This window comes from Misgurnus anguillicaudatus, chromosome 21 (genome assembly GCF_027580225.2).
Source record: "Misgurnus anguillicaudatus chromosome 21, ASM2758022v2, whole genome shotgun sequence".
Classification (NCBI taxonomy): domain Eukaryota; kingdom Metazoa; phylum Chordata; class Actinopteri; order Cypriniformes; family Cobitidae; genus Misgurnus; species Misgurnus anguillicaudatus.
In genome coordinates, this window is record NC_073357.2 from 13295637 (window position 1) to 13322151 (window position 26515).

Below are 26515 nucleotides of genomic sequence, written 5' to 3' on the forward strand. Positions count from 1 at the left end.
GCAACGCAAAAACATTTAGTAGTGCGTAAGTTGTAACTTAGTGCCCATTTACGTCGTAACTAAGCTACGTTGTAACTTACGAACAGCCGGTGCAACCGGCCCCAGATGTGTAAAAATATGCACATACATAACAGCGGACCAGCTTCTTTTAATGTTTGTTCCTCCTTTGAAATGTAAACAATCCACGCGTCAGCTCGTACAGTCTAAAATTTAAATGTTGCTCACGGCCCAGCTCCATGCACAGAGGGTAGACGCACATTTCACCGTGACAGCGACACCCGGCACTCGTTGGCCAGTACAATCGACACAGTAGCCTAAGATTCATCCAAACAGTCGCTAAGTTTGGCTAAATGAGTCTAAAAGTTGCTAGATGTAGCAATAAGGTCGCTAAGTTGGCAAGCAACACAGTCACTGAGTTGGCAACACTGCTTCAGCCAATCCCCTTTTCTTAAGCAAGTAAGCCCCACCCACTGATTAACATTGAATTTGCATACAAGTTGAAAATAAAAATGAACAAGAAAATTAAAACAAAACTTTGCATTTTAATTTTGTCCCTATTATTGCTTGGGCATGAATAAAAAGCCTTAAAAAATTATTTACAGATTTCTTTTCAAGCTTGCCTTTTTATTTTAATATTGTCAGTCTTGACTCAAGATTATATTGAAAATGAAACGTCAAATCATCAATTTAATTACATTTTTTTAAATTTGGCAGGAATGATGCTTCATCACGCTAAAAATGAAAATGAAATAATTTAATATAATGTTTTAATTTTTATTTTAGCATTTCATTTTCAAATTTGGGACATATTTTGCGATTTTATTTTTTTATTTGATAATTTAATTAATTATTTTAATTAAGTACAAAAATACCTTCCATAGCCACTGACTGTTTCACGCAAAAGCTTTTCTAAATGTGTTTATTAGCACATTGTAGCATTAACAGCACCCATAACACCATGTTTTTGCTCCCAGACAAATTGGGGCATTTTGGACATGTTATAACAAGTGATATGCAGGGTGTTTTTAGCTCAAACTTCACAGATACATTCTAGGTACTACTGAGAATTTTATCACATCTTGTAATAATGCATTGTCGGAAAAAAAGGTACAAAACTGTACTTTTTTTGTCGCTGGAGTGGTACCCCAAGGTACTGTTTTGTACCTTTACAGGTATATAAACTTAATACAATGTTGTACCTTTTGGGGTACATTACTGTTCCTTAAGGATCTATTTTGTACCTTTAAATGTACTGTTAACTGTTTTGTACCCCTAAAATTTAACAAAAGCTCCTTAGAGTATTGTACCCCATAAGGTACAACATTTCAATGTGTTTTATATCCATAAAGGTACAAAATGGTGCCTTTTAGGGTTCCACCCCAGCGACAGAAAAAGGAACAACTTTGTACCTTTTTTTCTGACAGTGTGGGCATAAAAGTTCCCCTTTAATGTCTACATGCCAACACAATGTACTTGAGCTTGATCTAAAAACACACAAACAATTATAATCTTTCATGTCTATATTGAACACATCCCATTTAACCCTCCTATTATGTTTCACAGCGAAATCCCTGGTGTTAAATGAACACTGCTTGGTGTTTATATAATCCACATAAAGATTGGTGTTAAAAACACGGAATCAGTTAAAGGGACACCATGAAACTTTTGGCCACTAGGGGGTGCTAGACACATATTTTTCACTTCTAGCGCCCCTAGAGCCCACAAGCGCCGCAGCACTGTCGCAAAGGAAAGGAACTGGCCAACCTTAAAACTAAACTAAAAACTAAACATTTAAAATGCTAAACGATCAACATTTTGAGACAACAGGGAGAAACGCAGTCATGTTACAACTTTCTGATGAGGAACTCGTCGTGGCAGAAGCCATTTCTCAATCTGAAGGTTGCAGCCTCCGGATGTCGTATTTCTAATACGTCATCAAGACTGTCTTATTTCACAATATTAACAATTACAAATTTGACTATTATACTTAGTTAATCGTAAATTGTTGCAGTATGCTTATGACTTGCGAATGTAATGCTCAGTTTACCTTAATAAACCAGGCTTGATGACGTGTGCAGCCTGCATATTTGACCTCCGGAGGCTGCAGCCTTCCAATTCAGAAACGACCAGACGTATTTCCTTGCCTTTTTCCAAACAAATATTGTTGCATCCTCTCTCTCTCCCTCGCCACCAGGATTTTCCGCAATGGCGCTCGTTATTCCTCTTTTTTGTGTGAAAATCGCTCCAAATCCAAGTAAACCGATGCGTTTAGGTCTGCCGCTTTGTAATACGTCAGGCGAGTGACAGCGGAACGCAGCAAATGAGGAAAAGAGAAGAGAGAAACGCTCGGATCTGATTGGTGAATGAATAGGGTTTGGTTTTACACTGTGAGCAAGTTTGAGTGCTATAGCATCCTGGATTATAATGTAAATATCATAGACACAGTAAAAAGAAAGGTAAATACGTGAACACAGCATCTGAATACAGGGAACTATATGCAATATAATCGCCGTAATTTATAAAGAACATCGCATTTATGTATGAATCAACAGTTTATATAAAAAATTGCCTTAAAGGGGAATCGAACCCGGGTCGCCCGTGTCAAAGGTCCGTGACACTAAAGACTGTGCCACAGAGTCACATAATAGAAACTGCTCTCTACACTCCTTAAGTAGCCTCCAGCAAAATTCACGTTAAAAACAAATTGTGTGGAGGAAGTGACGTATGCCGTAAAGCAGTCGAATTTTGTAGTTTTTTTTGTGCTCTGGTTACTACCACAAACCCTAAGTTTTAAAATACGAGTAAAAGTGATACAGACCCCGTCAGGCTATGGTAGACATGTCATTCAACCTATTTAAAGTCAATGTACTATCACAAGGGTCTTGAAAATGTATTATGAAGGTTGAAAAATTACATGGTGTCACTTTAACAAAATAATGAAGTGATTGAGTAATTAAAGGTGAACACGTTTTGGTCATTCTGTGTCAAATCAACTCAATTCTGGAATTGTTCCTGTCTTTAATTTATTTTGATGACTCTTTTTATGGAAAAAGTAATACTAAATTAATGAAAAAGGCCAAAATATTAAATACGATAGATGAAAGCATGTCTTAAATAATTTTGCGCTTTAAAATTACAGATTTTTTGCAAGAAAAAGCTGCATCACAAAGAGCAGAGAACGCGTGATAAGGCAAAGGATTGTTTTAACATGTTACAGTTTATTTGTAATGCCAGAGGAACATATTATTCAAAAATATTGTTTGCCAAGCCATGTTATTGATAATTTGCTGAAGTAAGTAAAATAGGAGTCACTAGAAGAAGTCACACAATACCAGGTGTTTTAAAACTTATTTCAAACCTTCACTTTTCAGTAAGAGCATCACACGTTAAATCATCAGCTCTGCTTATTTGCGACCCTGAACTATTTTGTGCTGCTCTTAGTAGATTGGAGAGATCATTAATCAGCTGTTGTGCCTGTGTCATTTAATTTGCGCCTTTTTAGTAAATAACCCGCAAATATTACCATTCCTATTGGCACTATGTTGGAATTGCGCTTGCACGCTAATTTGCCCAGTTTAGTAAATCTGGCCCATAGTATTTTCCCCATATTATGGAAGTCACGAGGCTTAAGATGTGCGTGTATTACAACGTCTTTATGGAAATTAATGTAAAATGAGCTCATCACGTTTGCATTTACACATAGACTAGTCTTCACAACTTTCACAGTTTCTTCCGCTTTAAGGTGTGTGTGTTTGCGCCAATGTCACTAATTATTGTGACATATGAAAAGCTGTCAATATAGGGTTTTCAGGAAGCGTCATCAGAGCGGAAGACGCCATATTGGAGGCACTCCGCATCACAACAGAGCCCAGACACTGATGTATATCCCGAACGTCGTCAAGGAAAATGGTTAATTATTGCCGTGTTTGAGGTTGTACCAACAGGACATATTGAGAAAAACATTTGGAATATTATCGAATTCCAAACGTTATTAAAAACCAGGGAAAGGAATGCAAGAAATGATCAGAGGAGGCGCTTGTGGTTGGCAAAGCTCAGGAAAAATAGTAGTATTGTATTAGAAATATGATTGAAGTACATAAAGTATAAAACAATTATGCTTCTACTTGTTGTGCTTTATTTAAGGGGTATTTAATATGTACTTTAGTGTTTGCACAAAATGTACTTAAACACAACTAAAATTTGCGCTGCAATCCCTTAATGCCAGTGTGCTTAATTGCTCATAACAAATTTTCTATTGTAATGATAATAATATTTTTAATAGTAAATGGTAAAAACAAGTATTGCTTTAATTTTTTACTGTGCTTATTTTACTGTAAAGCACTTTGGTAGGACACTGGCTATTTTAAATTTGTAATATAAATAAAGCTGACATTGACATATGGGCTCGGCAAACCAGGTAGTTGACTAACTTACAGTATATCGGGATATGCAACTGAAGGAAGAATCGCCGGATCGTCACGGATCCTAGAAGAGGGAGCTCGTAGGGATCTGCACCGCCTATAAATTGTAATTTCTCAAAATATCGTGCCTTTTCTTGTGGTCCAAGTCCTTCCCTATATGCCTTTGCATCTTGGAAGCGTTTTCTGTTGTTTAGACATGTCTACATTCACTTAAAGTATCCAAAGTGCATAATATTCCATTGTACTCCGTTCAGGGCTGCGTTTCCCGAATACGTTGACTCTTAGCGCGCTACAAAGACTCTTAAGTTAAACCTTAACTACAGGTTTACCTTTTTAGGCGTGTTTCCCGAACTGTACCTTAGCGGGTTTCTTAAGGTATTCCTTCTTACGTCCGACGTTACCAGGTGCTGTCCATGGCGATGGTGCTGAATAGGTTGATATCGATTGCTCGACAATCAATTGTTCACTTTATGTAATAGGTTTCGCTGCGTTATAAGATAGCGGTGTTCTTAATTAAAGAAACATTTTTAGAAGTAGTTCAAGTTAAATTTATTAGGAATATCTTGTAAAAATATTTCAAATTGCAAACAACTAAATATAAACCTTGAATATTTTATTTTATATCAAACCCGTGCAAAACTCGCAACTTCATGTCCAAAAGTATAATGCATAAACTGCTCCAATTCATCCATTATTCATTAACTTTAACGGATAATTTATATTAGGGGTTCCCAATAAATGCGTTGCCAACATAATCGTTGCACAGGGGAATAAGGTGGGTCATGCAAGTCACCTGGCTTGGCTGTGCATTACACTTAAAATATATGAAAACAAATTGTTGTTCATTAGTTCACGCGTTTATTGTGCTTGGACACTGGATGTTTAAAATGCGGATAAAGCTTAATGGACGCATTTCTAGAGCCGCGCCTGTCTGTTTACCTTAATATAACATTAAAATATATGATATATAAATATATATTATGATTGTTTTAGATTTTAGCTTTGATTAGTTTTAATGTGGAAAATTTGTTGACCTTATACAAGCAATAATCAAGTGGAGCAGTTTCTTTTGAGGGTTTATAAAGAATATGACATGCAGCTGCCTCAAAGTTAGAAAACATTTAAAAACTTCGATGCAAAGTCGACTTAACATCAATAATAATATTTAGGAAAATCAACAATTATGATTTTGTGATGAATGTGGCATGCGATTTTACTTGATTTGTTTTTTTGCAGCTAAAATAGCCGATAAACTAAAGATTTAACGGATTTGAAATGCACAAAAGAAATAGTAAGATTCGCTGTATATCTAGCTGCCACCTATAACTCCTCCAATCAAACTCTTTTTTTTTATAGTTTCTTAAGCCTGTAATAATAGTTCGAAGCTGATGTTCCTTTGGAAAAAAATATTAATCTAACAACCATCAGTGTAATAATGTCTAATTATGTTTCATTCTTTAAATAAAAAAGCCTAATTTAACACGGAGTGTGCTTCAACTTTTTTTTACAGATATTTAGTTATATAGACTGAAATCTACACAAGCTTTAATCACAGTCATGGCCCCTAGCGGAGTCAAGTGGGATAAGGTATAGCTAAGAGTCCTCCAGACCAACCTTCCGAACGAATGACTTACAGAAGTGATACGTAACTAAGAACGTTTCGGGAAACACGTATTAACGATAGGGTACAGCTTAAGGTACAACTTAAGAACGACGTAGAGCTCAGAAGGTTTCGGGGAACGCAGCCCAGTTCTTTACACTGAGTGCCTCCACAATGGCCGCGCATCCGGGTTACCGCCCAGAACGTGACGTCGGTGAAAACCCTCTATAGGATTAGGGTGTATAGGCGCATGTGTTAACGTCGTTATGAATCAGTGCAGAATGACGTTTGCCTTTACACATACTCAGAGTTTTCAGAGTTCGCGCCAAGCCCAAATGCGCGCACAATCGAGGGCCAAAAGAAACATTTCAGTATCTTTACGTCCCAGAAAATAAGCATAAGAACATTAAAGATAATAAAAACAACACACATATGTCATAAGACAACTTGCCCTACTTGATGTCACACTAAAAGGTATTTTTCGAACGGCTTTCAAAAGGATTAGGGTGTATAAGCGCATGTGCCAACGTCGTTATGGAAAGAATTAGTGCACACAACTCTGACAGATTCTCTGACTTTAAGGTTTCAGAGTTCGCGTCAAGCCCAAATGCGTGCGCAATCGAGTGCCAAAAGATACACTTCAGTATCTTTACGTCGCAGACAGTAGAATATTAAAAATCATAAAAAAACAACCCATATATGTCATAAGACAACTTACCTTACTTGATGTCACAGTAAAAAGTTTCATACGGCTTTCAATAGGATTAGGATGTATACGCGCGTGTGCCAACATCGTTGTGGAAAGATTCAGAGCATTAAGTCGAGAATGACGGTTGCATTTACACAGCTATACTCTGACAGATTCTCACACTTTAAGGTTTCAGAGTTCGCGCCAAGCCCAATTGCGCGCGCAATCGAGTGCCAAAATATACACGTCAGTATCTTTACGTCGCAGACAATAAGCATAAGAACATTAAAGATGATAAAAAAACAACGCATATATGTCATAAGACAACTTACCTTACTTGCTGTCACAGTAAAATGTATGTTTCATACGGCTTTCAATAGGATTAGGATGTAGATACGCGCGTGTACCAACAACATCGTTGTGGAAAGAATCAGTCAGTGCATAAAGTCGAGAACGACGTTTGCATTTACACGGCTACACAACTCTGACAGATTCTCCCACTTTACTGTAGGTTTCAGAGTTCGCGCCAAGCCCAAATGAGCGCGCAATCGAGTGCCAACATATACACTTCAGTATCTTTACGTCGTAGACAATAAGCATAAGAACATTAAAGATCATAAAAACAACGCATATGTCATAAGACAACTTACCTTGATGACATCGTAAAATGTATGTTAATTCATACGGCTTTCAATAGGATTAGGCTGTAGATACGCGCGTGTGCCAACAACATCGTTTTAGAAAGAATCAGTCAGTGCATCAAGTCGAATGACGTTTGCATTTACACGGCTACACAACTCTGACAGATTCTCCCACTTTACTTTAAGGTTTCAGAGTTCGCGCCAAGCCCAAATGCGCGCGCAATCGAGTGCCAACATGTACACTTCATATCTTTACGTCGCAGACAATAAGCATGAGAACATTAAAGATCATAAAAAACAACGCATGTATGTCATAAGACTTACCTTACTTGATGTCACAGTAAAATGTATGTTTCATACGGCTTTCAATAGAATTAGGATGTAGATACGCGCGTGTGCCAACATCGTTGTGGAAAGAATCAGTCAGTGCATCAAGTCGAGAACGACGTTTGCATTTACACGGCTACACAACTCTGACAGATTCTCCCACTTTACTGTAGGTTTCAGAGTTCGCGCCAAGCCCAAATGCGCGCGCAATCGAGTGCCAACATATACACTTCATATCTTTACGTCGCAGACAATAAGCATAAGGACATTAAAGATCATAAAAAACAACGCATATATGTCATAAGACAACTTACCTTACTTGATGTCACAGTAAAATGTATGTTTCATACGGTTAGGGTGTATAAGCGCGTGTGCCAACGTCGTTGTGGAAAGGATCGGTGCATCAAGTCCCATTTACACGGCTACACAACTCTGACATATTCTCCCACTCAGGGCCGTTTGAAGGAATTTGGGGGCCCCAAGCAAAATGGACACGGAGGCCCCCCACACGCACACAAAGCCTACAGGAACAACAGCATAGCCATACAGTTTAAGTTTACCCACACTTTATATAAATAAAAATGGTTTACAATGGCAGTAAAACTAACTATTATCAGCTTAAATAGAATTTAGTTGTACTTGATAGCAGAGGACAGCAGAGATCACGTGGTTGGCTGGCTGCTGTCAGCGACTACTGAGAGGGGCCCTCTTGAGAGGGATCCCGATAACCGTGTCATTGCACTTTACTGCATTGACTATCAAAGGGGCGCTCACACAGTTTGTCGTTGCATTTTATTCTTAACCAGTCATTGTCTTGGGGCCCCAGGCCAGCTCGGGGCCCCAAGCAATTGCTTGGTTTGCTTGCCTTGTTGCGACAGGCCTGCTCCCACTTTACTTAAAGGTTTCAGAGTTCACGTCAAGCCCAAATGCGCGCGCAATCGAGTGCCAATACACTTGTATCTTTACGTCACAAACAAGCATAAGAACATTAAAGATCATAAAAAACCACCCATATATGTCATAAGCTAACTTACCTTAATTGATGTCACAGTAAAATGTATGTTTCATACGGCTTTCAATAGGATTAAGGTGTATAAGCGCGTGTGCCAACGTCGTTGTGGAAAGAATCGGTGCATAAAGTCGAGAATGACGTTTGCATGGACACGGCTACACAACTCTGACAGATTCTTCCACTTTAAGGTTTGAGTGTTCGCGCCGATGTCATCCACTAGTGACATGAGAAGCGCAAATGCGCGCGTAATCGAGTGCGAAAAGATACACTTCATTATTTACATTCCAGACAATAAGCATAAGAACATAAAAAAACAACCCATATATGTCTGTCATGGTTCTGTCAGACATCCGTGCTAGATGTAGGTCTGAGTGCATCTGACAGGACCGTGGCAGTATCATGTTCCGTGTGGGGACATGTGGGATCACATTCTGTGTGTGGCTGCCACATGTTCCCGGTGTCTTGTTGCTGTCGTGATCGTGCCAGACCTTAGTATAGATCAGGTCTATGTTCTGTGGGCAAGGTCAGGGCAGCAGTGTGTGTACGTGGGAACACGTGTGTTCACATCATATCTGTGTGACACGTGTTCCCAGTGTTTTGTGGCTGTCATGGTCTTGCCTGACCTTGGTTATTATCCAGAGGGCAGGACCAGGGCAGCATTGTTTTATGTGGGAATACGTGTTGTTTCATATCATGTATGTGTAACACGTGTTCCCAGTGTCTTGTCACTTTTACCCTACTCCCTTATGTAATCATGTCTTAAGTGATTAATTATGTTCACCTGTTCCCCATTGATGTGCTGTCTATATAAGGCCCTTGTGTTCTCTGTGTGGTGTGCGTGCGTTGTGGTAGATTCTGTGTTCATGTATCCTGTGACATGTTCATATATTCCCAGTTTATTTGTGTTTCATCACATTGTTGATTATTCCTTGTTTTCCCCATCGTGGGTGTTTTGTTTCTGTTTTGTAAATAAATAGTTATATTTTTGTACATTGAGTCTGCGTTTGAGTTCTCCTTTTATTTTCTACTATCCGGTTTACACGTACCGTAACAGAACGCACGCACCAGAACTGAACTCAGCGGACCCGAGGATGCAATGTGCATCAGACCCGGAATGGTGGTCCTCCATTTCGGACCAGACGCTCTCCGGGGGTAGCCCCTTCCCACCACAGAGGGAACTCCCCCTCAGAGACTATGCTTTGGCGGTGGAGAAGAGTAGGGGGAGTTACCCGGAGTTTCTGGCCAGCGCCTACCTGGTGGCTGGCATGAGGGATCCTCCGCCAGTGCAGGAGAGAGGGAGTTTGTTGGGGCTGCCCTACTGGGAGTTGGTGGACTGTCTCGCGCTTCGGCAACGACCAGAGAGATCAGCGGAGTCTGCCGGAGTCCGCGCAGCTCCGTCCAGCCCGAGGGGTATTGGGACCGGGGCTGTCAGGATGGGAGGGTCGACTCTCGTTTCCTCGACGCTGGGGACTACTCACGCGACCAGTCGCTACCTTGATCACCCTGTATCCGGGCGAAGGAGGAGGAGAACAAGGAGAGTCTCGCAGCCGGCACAGCCGGGGACACGTCACCCGCCGGTGCAGCCGGAGACACGTCACCCGCCGGTGCAGCCGGAGACACGTCATCCGCCGGTGCAGCCGGAGACACGTCACCCGCCGGTGCAGCCGGAGACACGTCACCCGTCGGTGCAGCCGGAGACACGTCACCCGCCGGTGCAGCCGGAGACACGTCACCCGCCGGTGCAGCCGGAGACACGTCACCCGCCGGTGCAGCCGGAGACACGTCACCCGCCGGTGCAGCCGGAGACACGTCACCCGCCGGTGCAGCCGGAGACACGTCACTCGTCGGTGCAGCCGGAGACACGTCATCCGCCGGTGCAGCCGGAGACACGTCATCCGCCGGTGCAGCCGGAGACACGTCACCCGCCGGTGCAGCCGGAGACACGTCACCCGCCGGTGCAGCCGGAGACACGTCACCCGCCGGTGCAGCCGGAGACACGTCACTCGCCGGTGCAGCCGGAGACACGTCACTCGCCGGTGCAGCCGGAGACACGTCATCCGCCGGCGCAGCCGGAGACACGTCACCCGCCGACGCAGCCGGGGACAAGTCACCAGTCGGCTTCTCAGCCGCAGGACTTTATGACTCAGGTTCCCCATGGACATTTTGTTTCCCCTGTTTTTGCCCCACCACCCCTTCATCATATATTGTTTTTGTTACATCACCCCAACCCGTTTGTCACGTATGTCTGTTTACCTTTGTTGTTTGTTGTAATGTTGTCGTGGTTGTCTTCTGTTGTGCAGTCTTTCGTTCCTCGTGTTTAATGTTTTTGTTTGTTTTTGTTTGTGACGTCTTGTATCCGTCTTTTAAGTGGGGGGTACTGTCATGGTTCTGTCAGACATCCGTGCTAGATGTAGGTCTGAGTGCATCTGACAGGACCGTGGCAGTATCATGTTCCGTGTGGGGACATGTGGGATCACATTCTGTGTGTGGCTGCCACATGTTCCCGGTGTCTTGTTGCTGTCGTGATCTTGCCAGACCTTAGTATAGATCAGGTCTATGTTCTGTGGGCAAGGTCAGGGCAGCAGTGTGTGTACGTGGGAACACGTGTGTTCACATCATATCTGTGTGACACGTGTTCCCAGTGTTTTGTGGCTGTCATGGTCTTGCCTGACCTTGGTTATTATCCAGAGGGCAGGACCAGGGCAGCATTGTTTTATGTGGGAATACGTGTTGTTTCACATCATGTATGTGTAACACGTGTTCCCAGTGTCTTGTCACTTTTACCCTACTCCCTTATGTAATCATGTCTTAAGTGATTAATTATGTTCACCTGTTCCCCATTGATGTGCTGTCTATATAAGGCCCTTGTGTTCTCTGTGTGGTGTGCGTGCGTTGTGGTAGATTCTGTGTTCATGTATCCTGTGACATGTTCATATATTCCCAGTTTATTTGTGTTTCATCACATTGTTGATTATTCCTTGTTTTCCCCATCGTGGGTGTTTTGTTTCTGTTTTGTAAATAAATAGTTATATTTTTGTACATTGAGTCTGCGTTTGAGTTCTCCTTTTATTTTCTACTATCCGGTTTACACGTACCGTAACAATGTCATATAGACCATTGCTGTGGAGTAGTTAACTAGCGACCCAACTAACTTAACTACATTTTTCTGTAGCTTTACGGTAGTTCAGTTACTGTTAAAACAGTGTAGCTTTACCAGTAGTTAAATACTTTATCCAGCATGTAGCGGTGTTCCGCGACCAGACATGTACGTGCCTCCTCCACAATGCTTTCAGCTGTTCGGCGCACTGACTGCGCGCTGCTGCGTCTTCTTCGCTTCTTAAATCACAAACTCACATTCTTCATTACTGTCATCTATTGTTCTATCATCACGCGTCTTTGCAGAAACGTCTGATGATTTCGTACATAACGCGCGGGCATCGACACACACTTATATTTTAATGTCCGTGATGGACCAAGGCATGACGGCAGAATCTGAAGATAGCAATATTTATCCAAGTTCTGTTCATGTACCTCAAAGAAACAAACCTTAAAGCTTAATGTTTTCTGTGCAAGCCATTTGTCTGTCTGCGTTGAAAACTTAAAGCACAACAAGTAAGAGCCATTTTAAATGAATCATTCCGCTTTATTGCTTCTTTATCAAATGTCTATTTAAGTACAGTGATGAATCTGTGTTTCCCATTATTCCATAATCTAATCTGTCCCCACTGTTTTTGTAACAAACCTATAAGAACACTAACCTTGTGTTTGGGCCACTACTTTAGCATTTGTCACTCAAACAGAAAAGGAAATCCGGACATAGTTAATATTATAATATTATATACTTATAGTGCATTTATCAAACCACATTATATAATTATATATTTAGTTCCTTTATAATAATTAGTGATAATGAATCATAATTATTATTATAAAGAGCTGAAATAAAAGTGTTTAAAAGTCATTTAAAAAAAATTATGCTCTCTGTTTTTTTTCTTTTCATGACTACACATTGTCAATTTTAAAGACTATCAGTTTGAGATAAATATAGAATACTGAAATCATAATTGTATTACATTATGTTCTTTTAAACCCCAAATCCTTTTCTTAAAAAAAATATAATTTTCATTAAAATTATATTCAGTTATTTGTAATATAACGTCATTGTGTATTTTTCGTACGGCTTTCAAAAGGATTATGGATGTATAAACAGGGGCGCGGGAAGTGTACAGTGCAGCCCCTGCAGTACCCCCTGGTGGCAGCGATTTAAAACTGCGATGACAATGAAATTATATCTTATAAATATCTCTTGCTTATAGTTTGTTTACAAAGACATTTTGTATGCCATGTTTTGGGTGTGTGATGAAGAGATGGATAATTTTAGTAATTTTAAAATGATTTAATTTATTTCAGTGTGTATTAGCCAGATTCTATCAGATTCATAGGCATAAGCATAACACACAAGCACGCACACTCACAGCCACATACTGAACGCCGAATGAGTTTATCTATCAGCTTCGCAATGTCTCAAAAGAGAAATTTGGATTTTTTTCAATCACACAACGCAAAATTCCCGAGGACTAGTTATTAAGGCATGTATTGCTAATACATTTTTACAATGATTCGCATTGATTTACAATGGTCGCACTATATAAATAACATTTTACTTTGCATGCGTAAAAAGGTGTGCATGCAACAATGAAACACATATAAAACGAACAAGAATGAACAGTGGAGTGTGGTTGGCCTATATGAGAAGGTCTACTACTCTTAAAATAATTTAGCATGATTTTAGAATATATTTTAATCAAAATATGGCCCATTTTGATATTTTAAACATATTCCGATGGAAAAATGCGTCCAAGCTAAGCTAGGTTCAGTAAACGATTTTCTAGTTCGTCATCTTTTCAAAAATATTTAAAAATATAGCCAAATTGTTTTGCGGTGTTTAACGCACTTGTAAATGTTACAGAACATGTGCTTTATTGAATGAAAGTATAAACGGTTGAATTAAATTATTAAAACGACCTAAAAGGAACTAAATTATATATGTACAATAAGGAACATGCATGCGACATTTAAAAGGTATTTAAAAAAAAATAATATAAATTATTCCCATGCATCGATTTTAATGTTAAACGTCTATGAATTCAAATGAATCCATTTGGAATATATTCCGACAATTTAGGATATGATTTTTTAATTTCGAAAGTCGAAAAATATCTTATTTTTACACCGCAGGAGGCATGGCAAAGTGAAACAAAACTTAAAGACACAAATATTACATTTACGTGTAAAAATAGAATTAAATGAAACCCGTGAAAGGTCCACTATAATCATGTACACTATAATATGTGTACATAAACTGGTTCCATACCTCCGACTTTCCTCCAAACTTGCTCAAAGTTAATTCTCCTGTTTTTCTTTTTTCTTTACATCTTACTCCATGTTGCACTTAAGCTCCACCATACCGCACAGCATGCCCGGTGCGTGATGCGTGCCAGAGGAGACTCCGCACCTGACTCGCGTTGCATTTTGTAACTTTTACAAATCATTTTGTAATTTGTGTAACTTTTTGGAGACATTTGTTACTTTGGCCTAAATATAGTCTATATAATATTTCTGATTATATGGCATAGCTTTCTCCCCAATTGGGCTAATAAAGTAATGATTAAAAATATGCTTATATCGGCCCGGCCCGAGGATAGTAGCGGAAAATAACGTCCTGGGCAGAATCTCTACTATGTTGCAATAGGCTATATATCAGCTCAGCTGTAGGCTACTTTATGGATGGAAGGGGCGAGTGGTTTTTAAAAAAGAAGACATAGGTAGAGTGGTATGCAGAATACAGAGCTTTTGAACAACATTAGAATTCTATAAACGTACGTTCCATCACCCCCCCCCCCCCCGCTCCCATATACCGAAAATATCTTCCGGCGCCTCTGTGTATAAGCGCGTGTGCCAACGTCGTTATGGAAAAAAATCGGTGCATCAAGAAGACACCGAGAATGACATATTTACACACAAATAATATTTTATTTTAATTGATGATGACCTATACAAATTAAATTAATAGGTTAAAAAGATTTAAGTGGATCATTTAATGAGTAATTTTGCAGTGGTTTCATTGCAAGAAAAGATTTTAGACATATGATATGGAATGTTTTAATTTTGTTTTGTTTTTTTAGGTAAGAAGCCGACGGGAAGAGTTAAGCGAAGAGAATGAGTCGGAATAAGAGACTGCTTTGTTTTGATGCTGCCCCATGCCCGGATAAAGCATGTTTAATTTGTTAAATTGTCCTGTGTTTTAAATTTAACCTGTATGTCGTTTTGATATCATATGTTCAATGTTAAAGAAATGCGCTATAATTATTATAATTATTATTGCATTGCATGTGTTTTATTATTAATTCCACGAAGTATTCCAGGACTTTGGTCCATTTTAATGGTTTTTTAAATTGAATTGAGAGCTGAGATTAGTTCATTTTACATGTAATTTTTCTCTTGATAATTATTTTCAAATTTTTCTCTTATTTTCTTCTTTCTCTTAGTATTTTTGTTCTTTGCATATATTCTGATGTACTGTTATAGCCTACTATAAGCTTTCATTTCTTGTTAACATCTAATAAAAATGAAAAAAAAAATTTAATTGGTTAAATAAAATGACGCCTATTTTCCATCTATTTTCATGTGTCTATTTTCTTTACCTAATCGTAAAATAAAATGACATTTGAATATTTAAAGCGAAAGTCCCCTAAAAGTCCCGAAAGTCCGCTGACCGTCCTGCAAACGTCCTTGTGAAAGTCCGGAGGACGTCCTCGCGGACGTCCGCTCGACGTAACAGGGGACCCTACACAATAACGTCCAGGGGACGCTCGCAGAGGACACCTAGGGGACGTCCAGGGGACCTTTTTTTGTTAGCTGGGATCGTTTCCCGGATCCTAATGGCAATTATGTAGGCTTTATTCCGGCCAGAGTGTAAATCTTTTTTGTACTTACAATAAATCTTCCAACATATATTGTGTTTTCATTGACTTTAAATTATTTTCCCCTGCTTCTATAAAATATTTTATTTTTATTTGTTAGTGGCTGTAGAAAGTTCACAAAGGACAATAGTTTATGTAGGCTTGTATGTGATAACAGTTTATAATTTACATTTACATATATAAAATGTACCCATTAAACCATAATTACTACCCTTACAAAAAAGTCCAGTGGTAATCCTGTGGTACTGCTTCGGAACAACAGGAAACTACCACACAACAAATGAGTGGGGCTAAATATGACAGGAATACCACAGCACTTTTTGTTGTACTGTATCACACGAATTTACCATTAGATGCTATATGTGGTTTTTCTGTTGTTTTTGTGTGGTAAAACCATAGCGTTTGGACAGAGCTAAATATTACAGGAATACCACAGCACTTTTTGTTGTACTGTATCACACAAATTTACCATTAAATGCCATGTGTGGTTTTTTCTGTTGTTTTTGTGTGATAAAACCATAGCGTTTGGACAGAGCTAAATATGACAGGAATACCACAGCACTTTTTGTTGCACTGTATCACACGAATTTACCATTAGATGCTATATGTGGTTTTTCTGTTGTTTTTGTGTGGTAAAACCATAGCGTTTGGACAGAGCTAAATATGACAGGAATACCACAGCACTTTTTGTTGTACTGTATCACACGAATTTACCATTAGATGCTATATGTGGTTTTTCTGTTGTTTTTGTGTGGTAAAACCATAGCGTTTGGACAGAGCTAAATATGACAGGAATACCACAGCACTTTTTGTTGTACTGTATCACAAGAATTTACCATTAGATGCCATGTGTGTTTTTTTCTGTTGTTTTTGTGTGATAAAACCATAGCGTTTGGACAGAGCTAAATATGACAGGAATACCACAGCACTTTTTGTTTTACTTTATCACACGAATTTACCATTAGATGTCATGCGTGTTTTTTTCTGTTGTTTTTGTGTGATAAAACCATAGCGTTTGGACAGAGCTAAATATGACAGGAATACCACAGCACTTTTTGTTTTACTTTATCACACGAATTTACCATTAGATGTCATGCGTGTTTTTTTCTGTTGTTTTTGTGTGATAAAACCATAGCGTTTGGACAGAGCTAAATATGACAGGAATACCACAGCACTTTTTTTTGTACTCTATCACAAGAATTTACCATTAGATGCCATGTGTGGTTTTTTCTGTGGTTTTTGTGTGGTAAAACCATAGCGTTTGGACAGAGCTAAATATGACAGGATTACCACAGCACTATTTGTTTTAGCCTACTGTATCACATGGATTTACACATTAAATGTCATATGTGGTTGTTCTATTGTTTTCGTGTGGTAGTATTATTTAATTACCTGTCAGAAACATTTATAACTCAAATCATGGTTATACAAATATTGAAAAAAATTATGAAAAAATATATATAATTTTTCATTAGGGTCCGTCTGTTCAGTTATACAGTGATCAATTCAATTAAAAGTAATACAACTATAATAAATTATCCGAAGGTTTTGTCCATTCAGTTAAATACGAACACCTGATAGCAATAAACGTCTGCCCCGTGAAGCAGCGCTTTCTCGCGAACGCGCACGTCCGTTTCGCGACTGTTGGGTCATCACGTGATTCATTTCAAACACTGAGACGCGCGTTCTGGATAACGGAATTTCTCTTCAGACGAGAGGTTACTGTGGTAGATTCTGAGGTAAGATTCCCTAAATTCTTGGTTAATTTATTGAAATTAATTTACAGTGATGTTAATTCAGTTGTTAGTATAATTTGATATGACTAATATATGGTAAACTTTAATGTTATCTGTTGATTTGGTGTAGCTCGAGCGCTGACAGTTTGACCGTTTCACGAGCTCGTGGCGGAGCCTGTATTTCACTATGAGTAGTGATCTTAATTTACTTGTCTTCACCTTGAACATTTAAAAAGATATATAATTATTATATGATAAGAAAAATACAGTTACAGTGTAGTAATATTACATTTAAAAAAGGACATCTTAGCACTTCTCATATTGTCTTTATAGGATGAAATGCTTCATTGTTTTTCTCACTTTATTAAGTCCCTTTGGATAAAAGTGTATGCAACTATACCAAAGTTTTACTTAAATACTTTAAAAATTGTTATCCTGCAATGAAGATATCACTACATTTAAGACTTTATTTTAGTTGGGCATCAAGTAATTGGAACTAAAGATAAATCAAGGTTAAAATAAAAACATTCCTTTTAATATTAGTATAGATACTTTGATTAATTGTGATTTTAAGTTTTGTTAAGACAACCATCATTTTTTACTGTTAGCATTTTGATTATGTACTTTTTCACAGATGCTGTGACAAAAGGAACCAGGACACAGCATCTGCAATGACCGAGGGCATGAAGGGGGAAAGCAGAAGGACCAGATATTCACTAAAGAAACCGTTGCCTCTAATTTCTAATAAGTGATTTTACGGGGTTTGTTTAATAAAATCCACAGACATTTTGCACTAATTCTTGCATTTTTCTTACATTAGTTCACACAGCCAGGGTAAAAGATGAAATACCACAGAAATATGAAAGTAATCCCACAAGAATATTACAGGAATACTGCAGGAATATTATACACTTTTCAACAAAATCCTGTGGTAAATACTACAGAAATATGAAAGTAATACCACAAGGAATACTGCAAGAATATTATATAACAGAATCCTGTGGTAATTACCGCAGAAATTTGAAAGTAATACCACACAATCCCACAAGAATACTGCAGGAATATTACATTAAAACAAAATGCTATGGTAAATACTATAGAAATATGAAAGTAATGCCATAAGAATATTACAGACGCTACAACAAAATTCTGTGGTAAAGTGTCTCAAAAAACAACACAATACCTGTGGTAAATACTACAGAAATATGAAAGTAATAACACAAGAATATTACAGGAATACCGCAAGAATATTATATAACAAAATCCTGTGGTAAATACTATAAAAAATATGAAAGTAATACCACAAGAATATTACAGGAATACCGCAAGAATATTATATAACAAAATCCTGTAGTAAATACTATAGAAATATGAAAGTAATACCATAAGAATATTACAGACGGTACAACAAAATCCTGTGGTAAAGTGTCCCAAAAAACAACATAATACCTGTGGTAAATAATACAGAAATATGAAAGTAATACCACAAGAATATTACAGGAATACTGCAAGAATATTATATTACAGAATCCTGTGGTAATTTCCGCAGACATATGAAAGTAATACCACACAATCCCAAAAGAATATTACATACTTTACAACAAAATTCTGTGGTAAATACTACAGAAATATGAAAGTAATACCACAAGATTACTGCAGGAATATTACAGACGTTACAACAAAATCCTGTGGTAAAGTGTCCCAAAAAACAACACAATACCTGTGGTAAATACTACAGAAATATGAAAGTAATAACACAAGAATATTACAGGAATACTGCAGTAATCCTACATACTTGACAACAAAATCCTGTTGTAAATACCACAGAAATATGAAATTAATACCACACAATCCCACAAGAATATTACATACTTTACAACAAAATTCTGTTGTAAATACCACAGAAATATGAAATTAATACCACACAATCCCACAAGTTACTGCAGGAATATTACAGACGTTCCTGTGGTAAAGTGTCCCAAAAAACAACACAATACCACACAATTACCACACAAGTTTTGTGTGGTACCTGTGATGTTTTATCACAGGATATACCACAGGATTACCACAGTACATTTTTGTAAGGGTAATTCCATTTTTGAAAGTTTTGTATTTTATTTGCTGTAATATACAAATTATATACTGTTCTTTTATACATGGCATACATTTACCAGAACATTTTTGATATGGCACATTCTGTACAGGGGAAATTAGATGTCACCCTTTATATCCATCTAAACTTCCAAAATCACATTCTCTTCAAGCACCAAATCTACTGACAGGTCATGTGTGAGATGGTTGACCTGTAAAAAGACAAAAAAACATAGGTTTACATGTTATCGGGATATTTTTAGGTATAAAAAGATAAACATTTTTAAATTTATTATATCCTATGTAACAGCAGTGTACACTGTAGAGCTGTGGTTCTCAAACTTTTTCATTGTGCGCTCACTTGTGTACAGTGCATTCCTTTGAGAACCACTGCAGTAGATGATTTAATTCAACAAAATGAGGCATTTGACTTGAATATATCTCACCTAGTCCTCGGCTGGCTTTCTTTTCCTTTAATTCTTGTACTGTGGGTGCAGGCCCTCCAGACAAAAGCCCCAGCCTTCGTGGATCATCAAGTGCAAGAGGCTGCTTTCCTGTCATCCCTCTAGGAGCCAACAGTCTTGAACGGAGAATGGCGCTCTGTAGATCTGGGATGTACTTGTAGGTTTTTGGATTCTTGATGGTGTACAGCCGCCACATCTTAGATCTTTTGTTAAAAATTCTGCCATACCTTTGAGAAGTAAACAAAAATATTTCAATATTGCCATTGTGTCCATAGAATAAATTATGAAGTGTAGGTAAACAGCTATAACAAACTTACTGATGTGAGCCATCTGCATTTGTTCGAGCTCCTTAGGTGGTAGTTATAATCCAGCCCTGCCAACAGGGTCCGAGCATAGTACACTGGTGGTTTGAAGCAGAAGCGCTTTGAGGCATACATAAGAATATGATTGTGGAAGGACTTAAGGTCTGAGGTCGATCTATAAAACAAAAATAAAGAAGCAAATAAGACAAATGTGAAATAAGCATTTACCAACATTTGATAAAGCAGCATTGTGGTGGTTTGGAATGTAATTCCACTTCTAAAATGTCTACACTCTTAGAACGGATGTGTTAAAAGCAACACATTATTATTGATTCTGGGACAACACACTAAATGCGTTGTCCCAGAATCCACCCATCGCTGTGTTATTATGGAAACAACACATTTTAACACAACTTGTGTTATATTTTAACACAAAATCAACACAAAATGACACATAACATGTTAAAATGACAAATAATTTATTAAAAGCTCAATGCACAAAGATGTGTAAATCCTTTATAAGAGTTTACCTGAAAGAGAGATACTTTGGTATGTTTTTCAACCAGCGTGCATCATAAACGATTGTTTGGAGTCTTCTGTGTGCTGCAGAGCCCTTTGGAATCCATTCTTTATTTCTGTCTTCCTCCAAAGGGCCATGTCGACAGGCCCCAAAGTACCACTCATGTACGCCAGTCACATGATGCAGAACTCCCGTCCAGAGATTCTGTAATCAAATTGTTATGCATAGTAAATAATGTGTACTACTAACACCCTTTAGACATTAGTATACTCTAATTGATTACAAGTATATACAGTAAGTAAATACTTACGTTAAAAGCTTCAAACGTTTCTGCTTCTTTACAGCTGTACCAAAAGTGGTTGCAAATATCTCTGTTCCAACTCAGAAGCAGGGCACAGTCCTTCTCATGTCCGGCCTAAAAAAATGTGTAAGAAAAAAATGATTGGTTTCTTACCAGAGGACAAACACGTATCAATAACAGTATACATACAGCCAGAATCTTTTTACTGAGGTTCTTTGCACCATGCCAGATATCCAGGCTGTGTTTCACACCACAGTCTTTGTATTGGCCACTGTCTGTGAAACATCAAAGAAGTATTATTATTCATAGAACATCAAACTTGTCTTTATGTAACTAATATTGCAAGAAGCCACTTACTAAAAAGTGCTGATATTTGTATATTGGCATCAGTGCAAAATTCCTTCACATTCCCCACCTGTGGACACAGTGTGTCCATGGTCTCCATGAATGTTGCCTTCTCCATAGCCACAGAGTTCCCTCCGACCTGTCGTTTGTCCATGTTGACAATCGACACAATTTTTTTGTGTCATTCTCCATTGTGGTGTACGTGCAGAATTCAGCACAGAACCCTGGACTGTCCATCCTAGCATCACCTTATAATGACAAATATAAACGGATTAAATGTTTTGAAAATGAATAACAGAATGTCGACAGAAAATTATAATAATATTTCAGATGTAGTGGTGTAATAAACTAATCAAGGAGCACAACAGAGTCCTTTGAACTCAACTGGCTGATGACATTGCTACTCTCCCTCTTCCACATATCTTCAATATTCAGCAGACAAAATTAGTTTTGGATTTTGTAGAATGTATTCCGGTCTATCATCCCCAAGTTCATAAACTTGAAGAGCAGAGCTATTTTCCGGAAGTTGTTTCCAGACAAGAGGATGTTTACACCCAACATAAAATCCCCAGCGAGCATTCCATACTTGAAATACCGCTGTGAACTCCACTTCCAAACAGTGTGACCATTTGGACATATCTGTAAAAGTGCAAATGTTGAGAAACACTGAAGAAAATGCCACTATTGAAATGATTGTTTGTGAGCTGCAAATTTAAACATGTAATACTCACCCATTCTGCAATGACAGCTGAGCACCTTGATTTTACAGAAACCTCAAATGGCTTAACTGCATTACAGGGTGCCTTTGTGATGGAATCCTTCACTGTGCATTTTTCAATTGGAAGAATAAGGAAGTCCAGCAGCTGCTTTAAAATGTCCAGATAAACTATAGATGTGGGCCGACCGATGACGTCTTCCTCTGTGAGTACCATAGGTGCGTCTGGTGGTGTGGCAACTTCCTGCCTTTCATCTTCATTAATTTCCGGGTCATCGTGCACAGTCTCATCAAGGCCAATCACTGGATAATTCTCTAATGACATTCCATTTGGGAGGGCAACAACAGATCTGAAATTGTAAAGAAAAAGATATTTCACACATCACCCGGAATACCAAAGCTTCCGCCAGCCACTTATGTGGTAACATTAGTCTGTCAGCTTTCCAGGTATTGTAATGGCTCAGCATGGGATTCCCTAGAACAGGTTTCCCCAAATCTTACCCTGGAGGGCCTAGGCACTGCAGTGTTTAGCTCCAACCCTGATCAAACACACCTGGCAAGCTATTTAAGGTCTTTATGATCACTAGAAAATCACAGGTGGGTAAGATTGATTAGTGTTGGAGCTAAACTCTGTAGTGCTCCGACCCTTCAGGGTAAGATTTTGGGGAACACTGTCCTAAAACAATACAGAGGTATTACAATTCAATACGATGTTGGACACAGAGACATTTAATTTTCATGTGTTGGAGACACTGCCTGGAATGTCAGAAAAACCTTTCCAAAACCAATACCTACAAAGTGTTTTTACATACAGGTAAAAAAGCCCTAGCAGTTGCATAGTTTTTGCATCTGTATTGCGTTCGGGGACTAACTGCAGGAAGAAGGTATTTTGGAAAAGCAACAGTAAATTTTCCCCCACTGAAAATCATAAAACATATAAAACAAAACTTGCAAGCATCAAAATATTTTCCATAACAAAAGGATACAATTATTATTATATACATACCTAATGCATATTTGAGGATCCAGGTCTTCTGCTTCATCCATGTCAACGAAGGTTTCATGGGTTTCACCTGAGAGTTCCATCTCCTCAGTGTCATCAGGTGTGTTCGACATCGGCTGTGGCTGGATGTAACCGATCTGCGAGATTAGCCGCATGCAGGCGGAGAGGAGCTGAAAACGGAGACGTGAAGTCGGACGCGCTGTGGTTCCCGTAGTTTGCTGCATTTACGTCAGGCATGGCTGATCACGTGCCGTTTGCTTGCTTAATCGCATTTAACATGATTTGTAAGACGTAAACTACATAAAAAGTGAATTATACTGTTTTGAATGTCCGTGTATGAGCATGAGTGGAACTGAAGAGGCTTACAGCATCTGTTTTTACAAGAATAAAGTTCAACATAAGCATATATTATTTAAATATCAATGTGGTGGGGTCTACGTTTTTATAATCCATTTTATTTTGATGAAGATGACACAATATAACATCGCGACTACATGAAAATAGCTTTAACTGTTATAAAAATACAGAGCATTTGTGAGCATTTGTGAAACTGAGGGGTGAAAATAAACACGAAATACACGTGATGGTTGTCATGTGGTGAATCCGACCAATCGTGAAAGAGCTGTGTCGTCATTACAGCCCGTGCAGCTCCTCTTCGCGAACTGCGCTGGCTAACTCAGGCGGCTGATCTCGAATCGCTCTCGCGGTACTTAAAAACCATATGACACAGTCACGTGCCTGCAGCGCCAGCTGAAGTCGGACAAAAGTACTAACCGTAATGCACTGCTTCAAGTCAGCCGCCGATCGGTCTGCGCAGCGCTGCATGAAGTCGAACACACCTATCATCTTCTGAGGATGACTTTGATTGTGTCTCTGTATCTGGAGTCCAAGTTTCATTATCCCAGTCAATCCTTTTGAATAAAGTAATATTAGTGGCACTTTCAGTATCTCAAATAAAGCCCCTAAAACAGTAATACTTACATTGAATTTTGTAGATTGTTGAAGGCATCTTCATCAATATTTACACTAGTTGAGGCCCTAGAAAAAAGTTATCAGTAAATGACCAAATATAAATAAAAAAGTACAGTTCAAAATAACAGGTATCTGCACAGAATTCTAAAATTATAATTACCGTGCTTCCTCTTGTGGAACAGTGCTTTCTTCCCCACTGGCACTACTGCTGGCCATTTTCTCGACTCCCTTCACAGAGAAATCCGCTTCTCTATAAATTACACACATAAAAACCATTTCAAATGATGTAAACAACACTGGTCCAGAAACACTTCCTGTTTCAGTTTGGGACTGTTTTTTATTCATTTCACATATATCGTTATCTTCAAGATGTTTAACTTTTTGATTCAGTTCTATATGTTCTGTTGGATGTATTTCATCCCAATGTTTATCTAGTGTTAAAAAACTGAATCAGGAAGTTCTTCTGGACCAGTGCTGTTTACGGTTTTTTGAAATGGTCTATAGAAGATATAATTTGATGCTTATCTTTGTTGGTACAGCCACAAATAAAAGACATAGTTTTTACTGTAAAGTAATTAGCTTCATGATAAATATGACAATAACTTACCGATCAGACAGTGACTCCATAATTGTGGACACATCTGGAGGCTGGGGTCTGACCCATTGAGTGTGTGTCAGCGGAGTGGATGTAATTTTATCATAGCTGTAACAAACATTGAATTATACACATGTGAGTTATTTGTTCTAACAAAGTACAAGCATAACATATTTTATATTATAGCGCACAGATATGTTGATTGTTTTGAAGGGCATCCAAATTTGGCTAGTCACATTTGGTTGCACAATTAGGCTATGTTGCAAATTATAAACAAACTCAAAAACATTCATGCAAGACAAAATGTCAAATGCCCTTCCGAGTTTTATTTACTTATTATACAGATCGATGCCCTTCCGAGTTTTATTTACTTATTATACAGATCGATTGAGTGAGGACTCAAGACCATGATATGCAACGGAGAAGTAGCGTGTTGCATTTGTGTAATAAATACTATACTATGGTGAACACATAAGAAGTATTAAAAATGAACACACAAGGTTTTAGTACATTTTAGCGTGACAACTTTTAAATAATTGGTCATTAGGCTAGACCGATTGTCCGCGCGGTACGTGATTGTGCAAAGGCTAGCATCGATAATCATAGCTTACATCAACTTTTACTAGTACTAGCAGTGATTTTAAAAGGAATTCTCAAATAGCATGCCAGACTTTACCTGTCCAGTAGAACCTTCGCGACTGAGGCATCAGTGGGAAGTCCAATCTGTGTTTTAAGCGCACACCAGCGTGTAAAACTTTCTCCCAAAAACACTCTGGTCTTGTTTCTTTCTTCTGATGTCTTTCTCTTCTTGTCATACAATTCCACGACAGTTTTCTTTCTCTTGCCACGATCAGACATTTTCAAAAACAGTGAGAACCGCGACTCCGCGAGCTTCAATTGCTGAGCACACATACACTACTTGAAAGTGCGCATGCGCACAAATCGGAAGCTGGGGACGAGCACGTAAGACGGCGTTACGTAAGCATATTATCGGAATGATTGACAGCTAGGAGGACCAATGTTATAGGTGATCCACCCGGAAATCTAAAATCTTCCGCTATACCTTTAACATGACTACATGTTGGGTTTTCTCAACAACCCAACCTGCTGGGTTAAAATGTGTTACCCAACGTGCTGGGTTACTTTAACCCAGCATGTGTTCTGTCCAATATTTACCCAGCGCTGGATTGCCAATTGGGTTGTTGTGTTACCCAACGTGCTGGGTTACTTTAACCCAGCATGTGTTCTGTCCAATATTTACCCAGCGCTGGATTGCCAATTGGGTTGTTTTTAACCCAACCATTTCTAGAGTGAACTGTCCAAACAGTTGTCAGTAAGCCTTTTCAATTTTTGTTTTAATTTTTTTGCTTTTTTTGTTTTTGTTTTTTGTTTGGTTGATTATTTGTTGTTTTTGATTGGAAAAACAATGGGAACGAAGATGTATGAAGACCTCTACGGGAAAGTTAATAACTCATAATTAATTGTTTGAGCCATGGGCTTTGTCAATATCTCAACAGGGGGGAGTATAAAGTAATAGAGGAACATTTTATACGAGGAACATTTTATAATCTATGGATTTAATACTTACTAAAAAAAATTTTTTGTAAAGCATGTACTATACATAAAGCATAATGCACAAGGAAATATGAGACTACTGAGAGGTAAATTCCCGGAACCAGAATACCCTTTTCAGAATATTTGTATGGACATTGAATTGAATCAGAGTGGTCCATACAAATACTGATGGCATTCCTGAGAAAATATATAGTCACAATGATCCCCATTTTGTGAATGAGGTA

The 26515-nt window shown here is 38.4% G+C and overlaps 2 protein-coding genes across 3 annotated transcripts in view; one reads left to right on the forward strand and one right to left on the reverse strand.

Annotated features, from left to right (window-relative positions):
* LOC141353191 (uncharacterized) overlaps positions 1–15597 on the forward strand; it is a 31437-nt gene extending 15840 nt beyond the window's left edge. Inside the window, exon 17 of the mRNA XM_073859671.1 lies at positions 14875–15597. Coding sequence (XP_073715772.1) covers positions 14875–14922 — 48 coding nt within the window. The 3' untranslated portion in view covers positions 14923–15597. The remainder of the gene's footprint in view (positions 1–14874) is intronic.
* A 3063-nt stretch (positions 15598–18660) lies between these two features.
* On the reverse strand, positions 18661–25896 carry LOC129436272 (uncharacterized). 2 transcript variants are annotated; one of them, XM_073859679.1, is made up of 13 exons: positions 25393–25896; positions 24729–24824; positions 24282–24371; positions 24131–24187; positions 23153–24060; positions 22163–22496; positions 21444–22070; positions 21276–21361; positions 21096–21200; positions 20796–20989; positions 20281–20440; positions 19946–20190; positions 18661–19711 (listed from the first exon to the last, which is right to left on the reverse strand). In XM_073859679.1, exons 7-12 carry the CDS (start codon positions 21583–21585, stop codon positions 20173–20175), a joined length of 705 nt encoding a protein of 234 aa, XP_073715780.1. In that variant the 5' UTR covers positions 21586–22070; positions 22163–22496; positions 23153–24060; positions 24131–24187; positions 24282–24371; positions 24729–24824; positions 25393–25896; the 3' UTR covers positions 18661–19711; positions 19946–20172. The 2 variants fall into 2 exon arrangements, with proteins under 2 accessions (XP_073715780.1, XP_073715779.1); XM_073859678.1 differs by lacking the exons at positions 18661–19711; positions 19946–20190; positions 20281–20440; ... (1 more) ...; positions 21096–21200; positions 21276–21361 and having other exon boundaries at positions 21635–22070.
* Positions 25897–26515: the final 619 nt, after the last annotated feature.

Bases quoted from the DNA above. Each gene is read 5' to 3' on its own strand.
- LOC129436272 (XM_073859678.1), bottom strand. From the start codon at position 23,373: ATGCAGCAAACTACGGGAACCACAGCGCGTCCGACTTCACGTCTCCGT. The intron at 22,497-23,152 runs GTATGTATATAA...TTACAATTTCAG, and splicing joins GATCCTCAAATATGCATTAG to ATCTGTTGTTGCCCTCCCAA. The intron at 22,071-22,162 runs GTGAGTATTACA...GCACTTTTACAG, and splicing joins CAGCTGTCATTGCAGAATGG to ATATGTCCAAATGGTCACAC.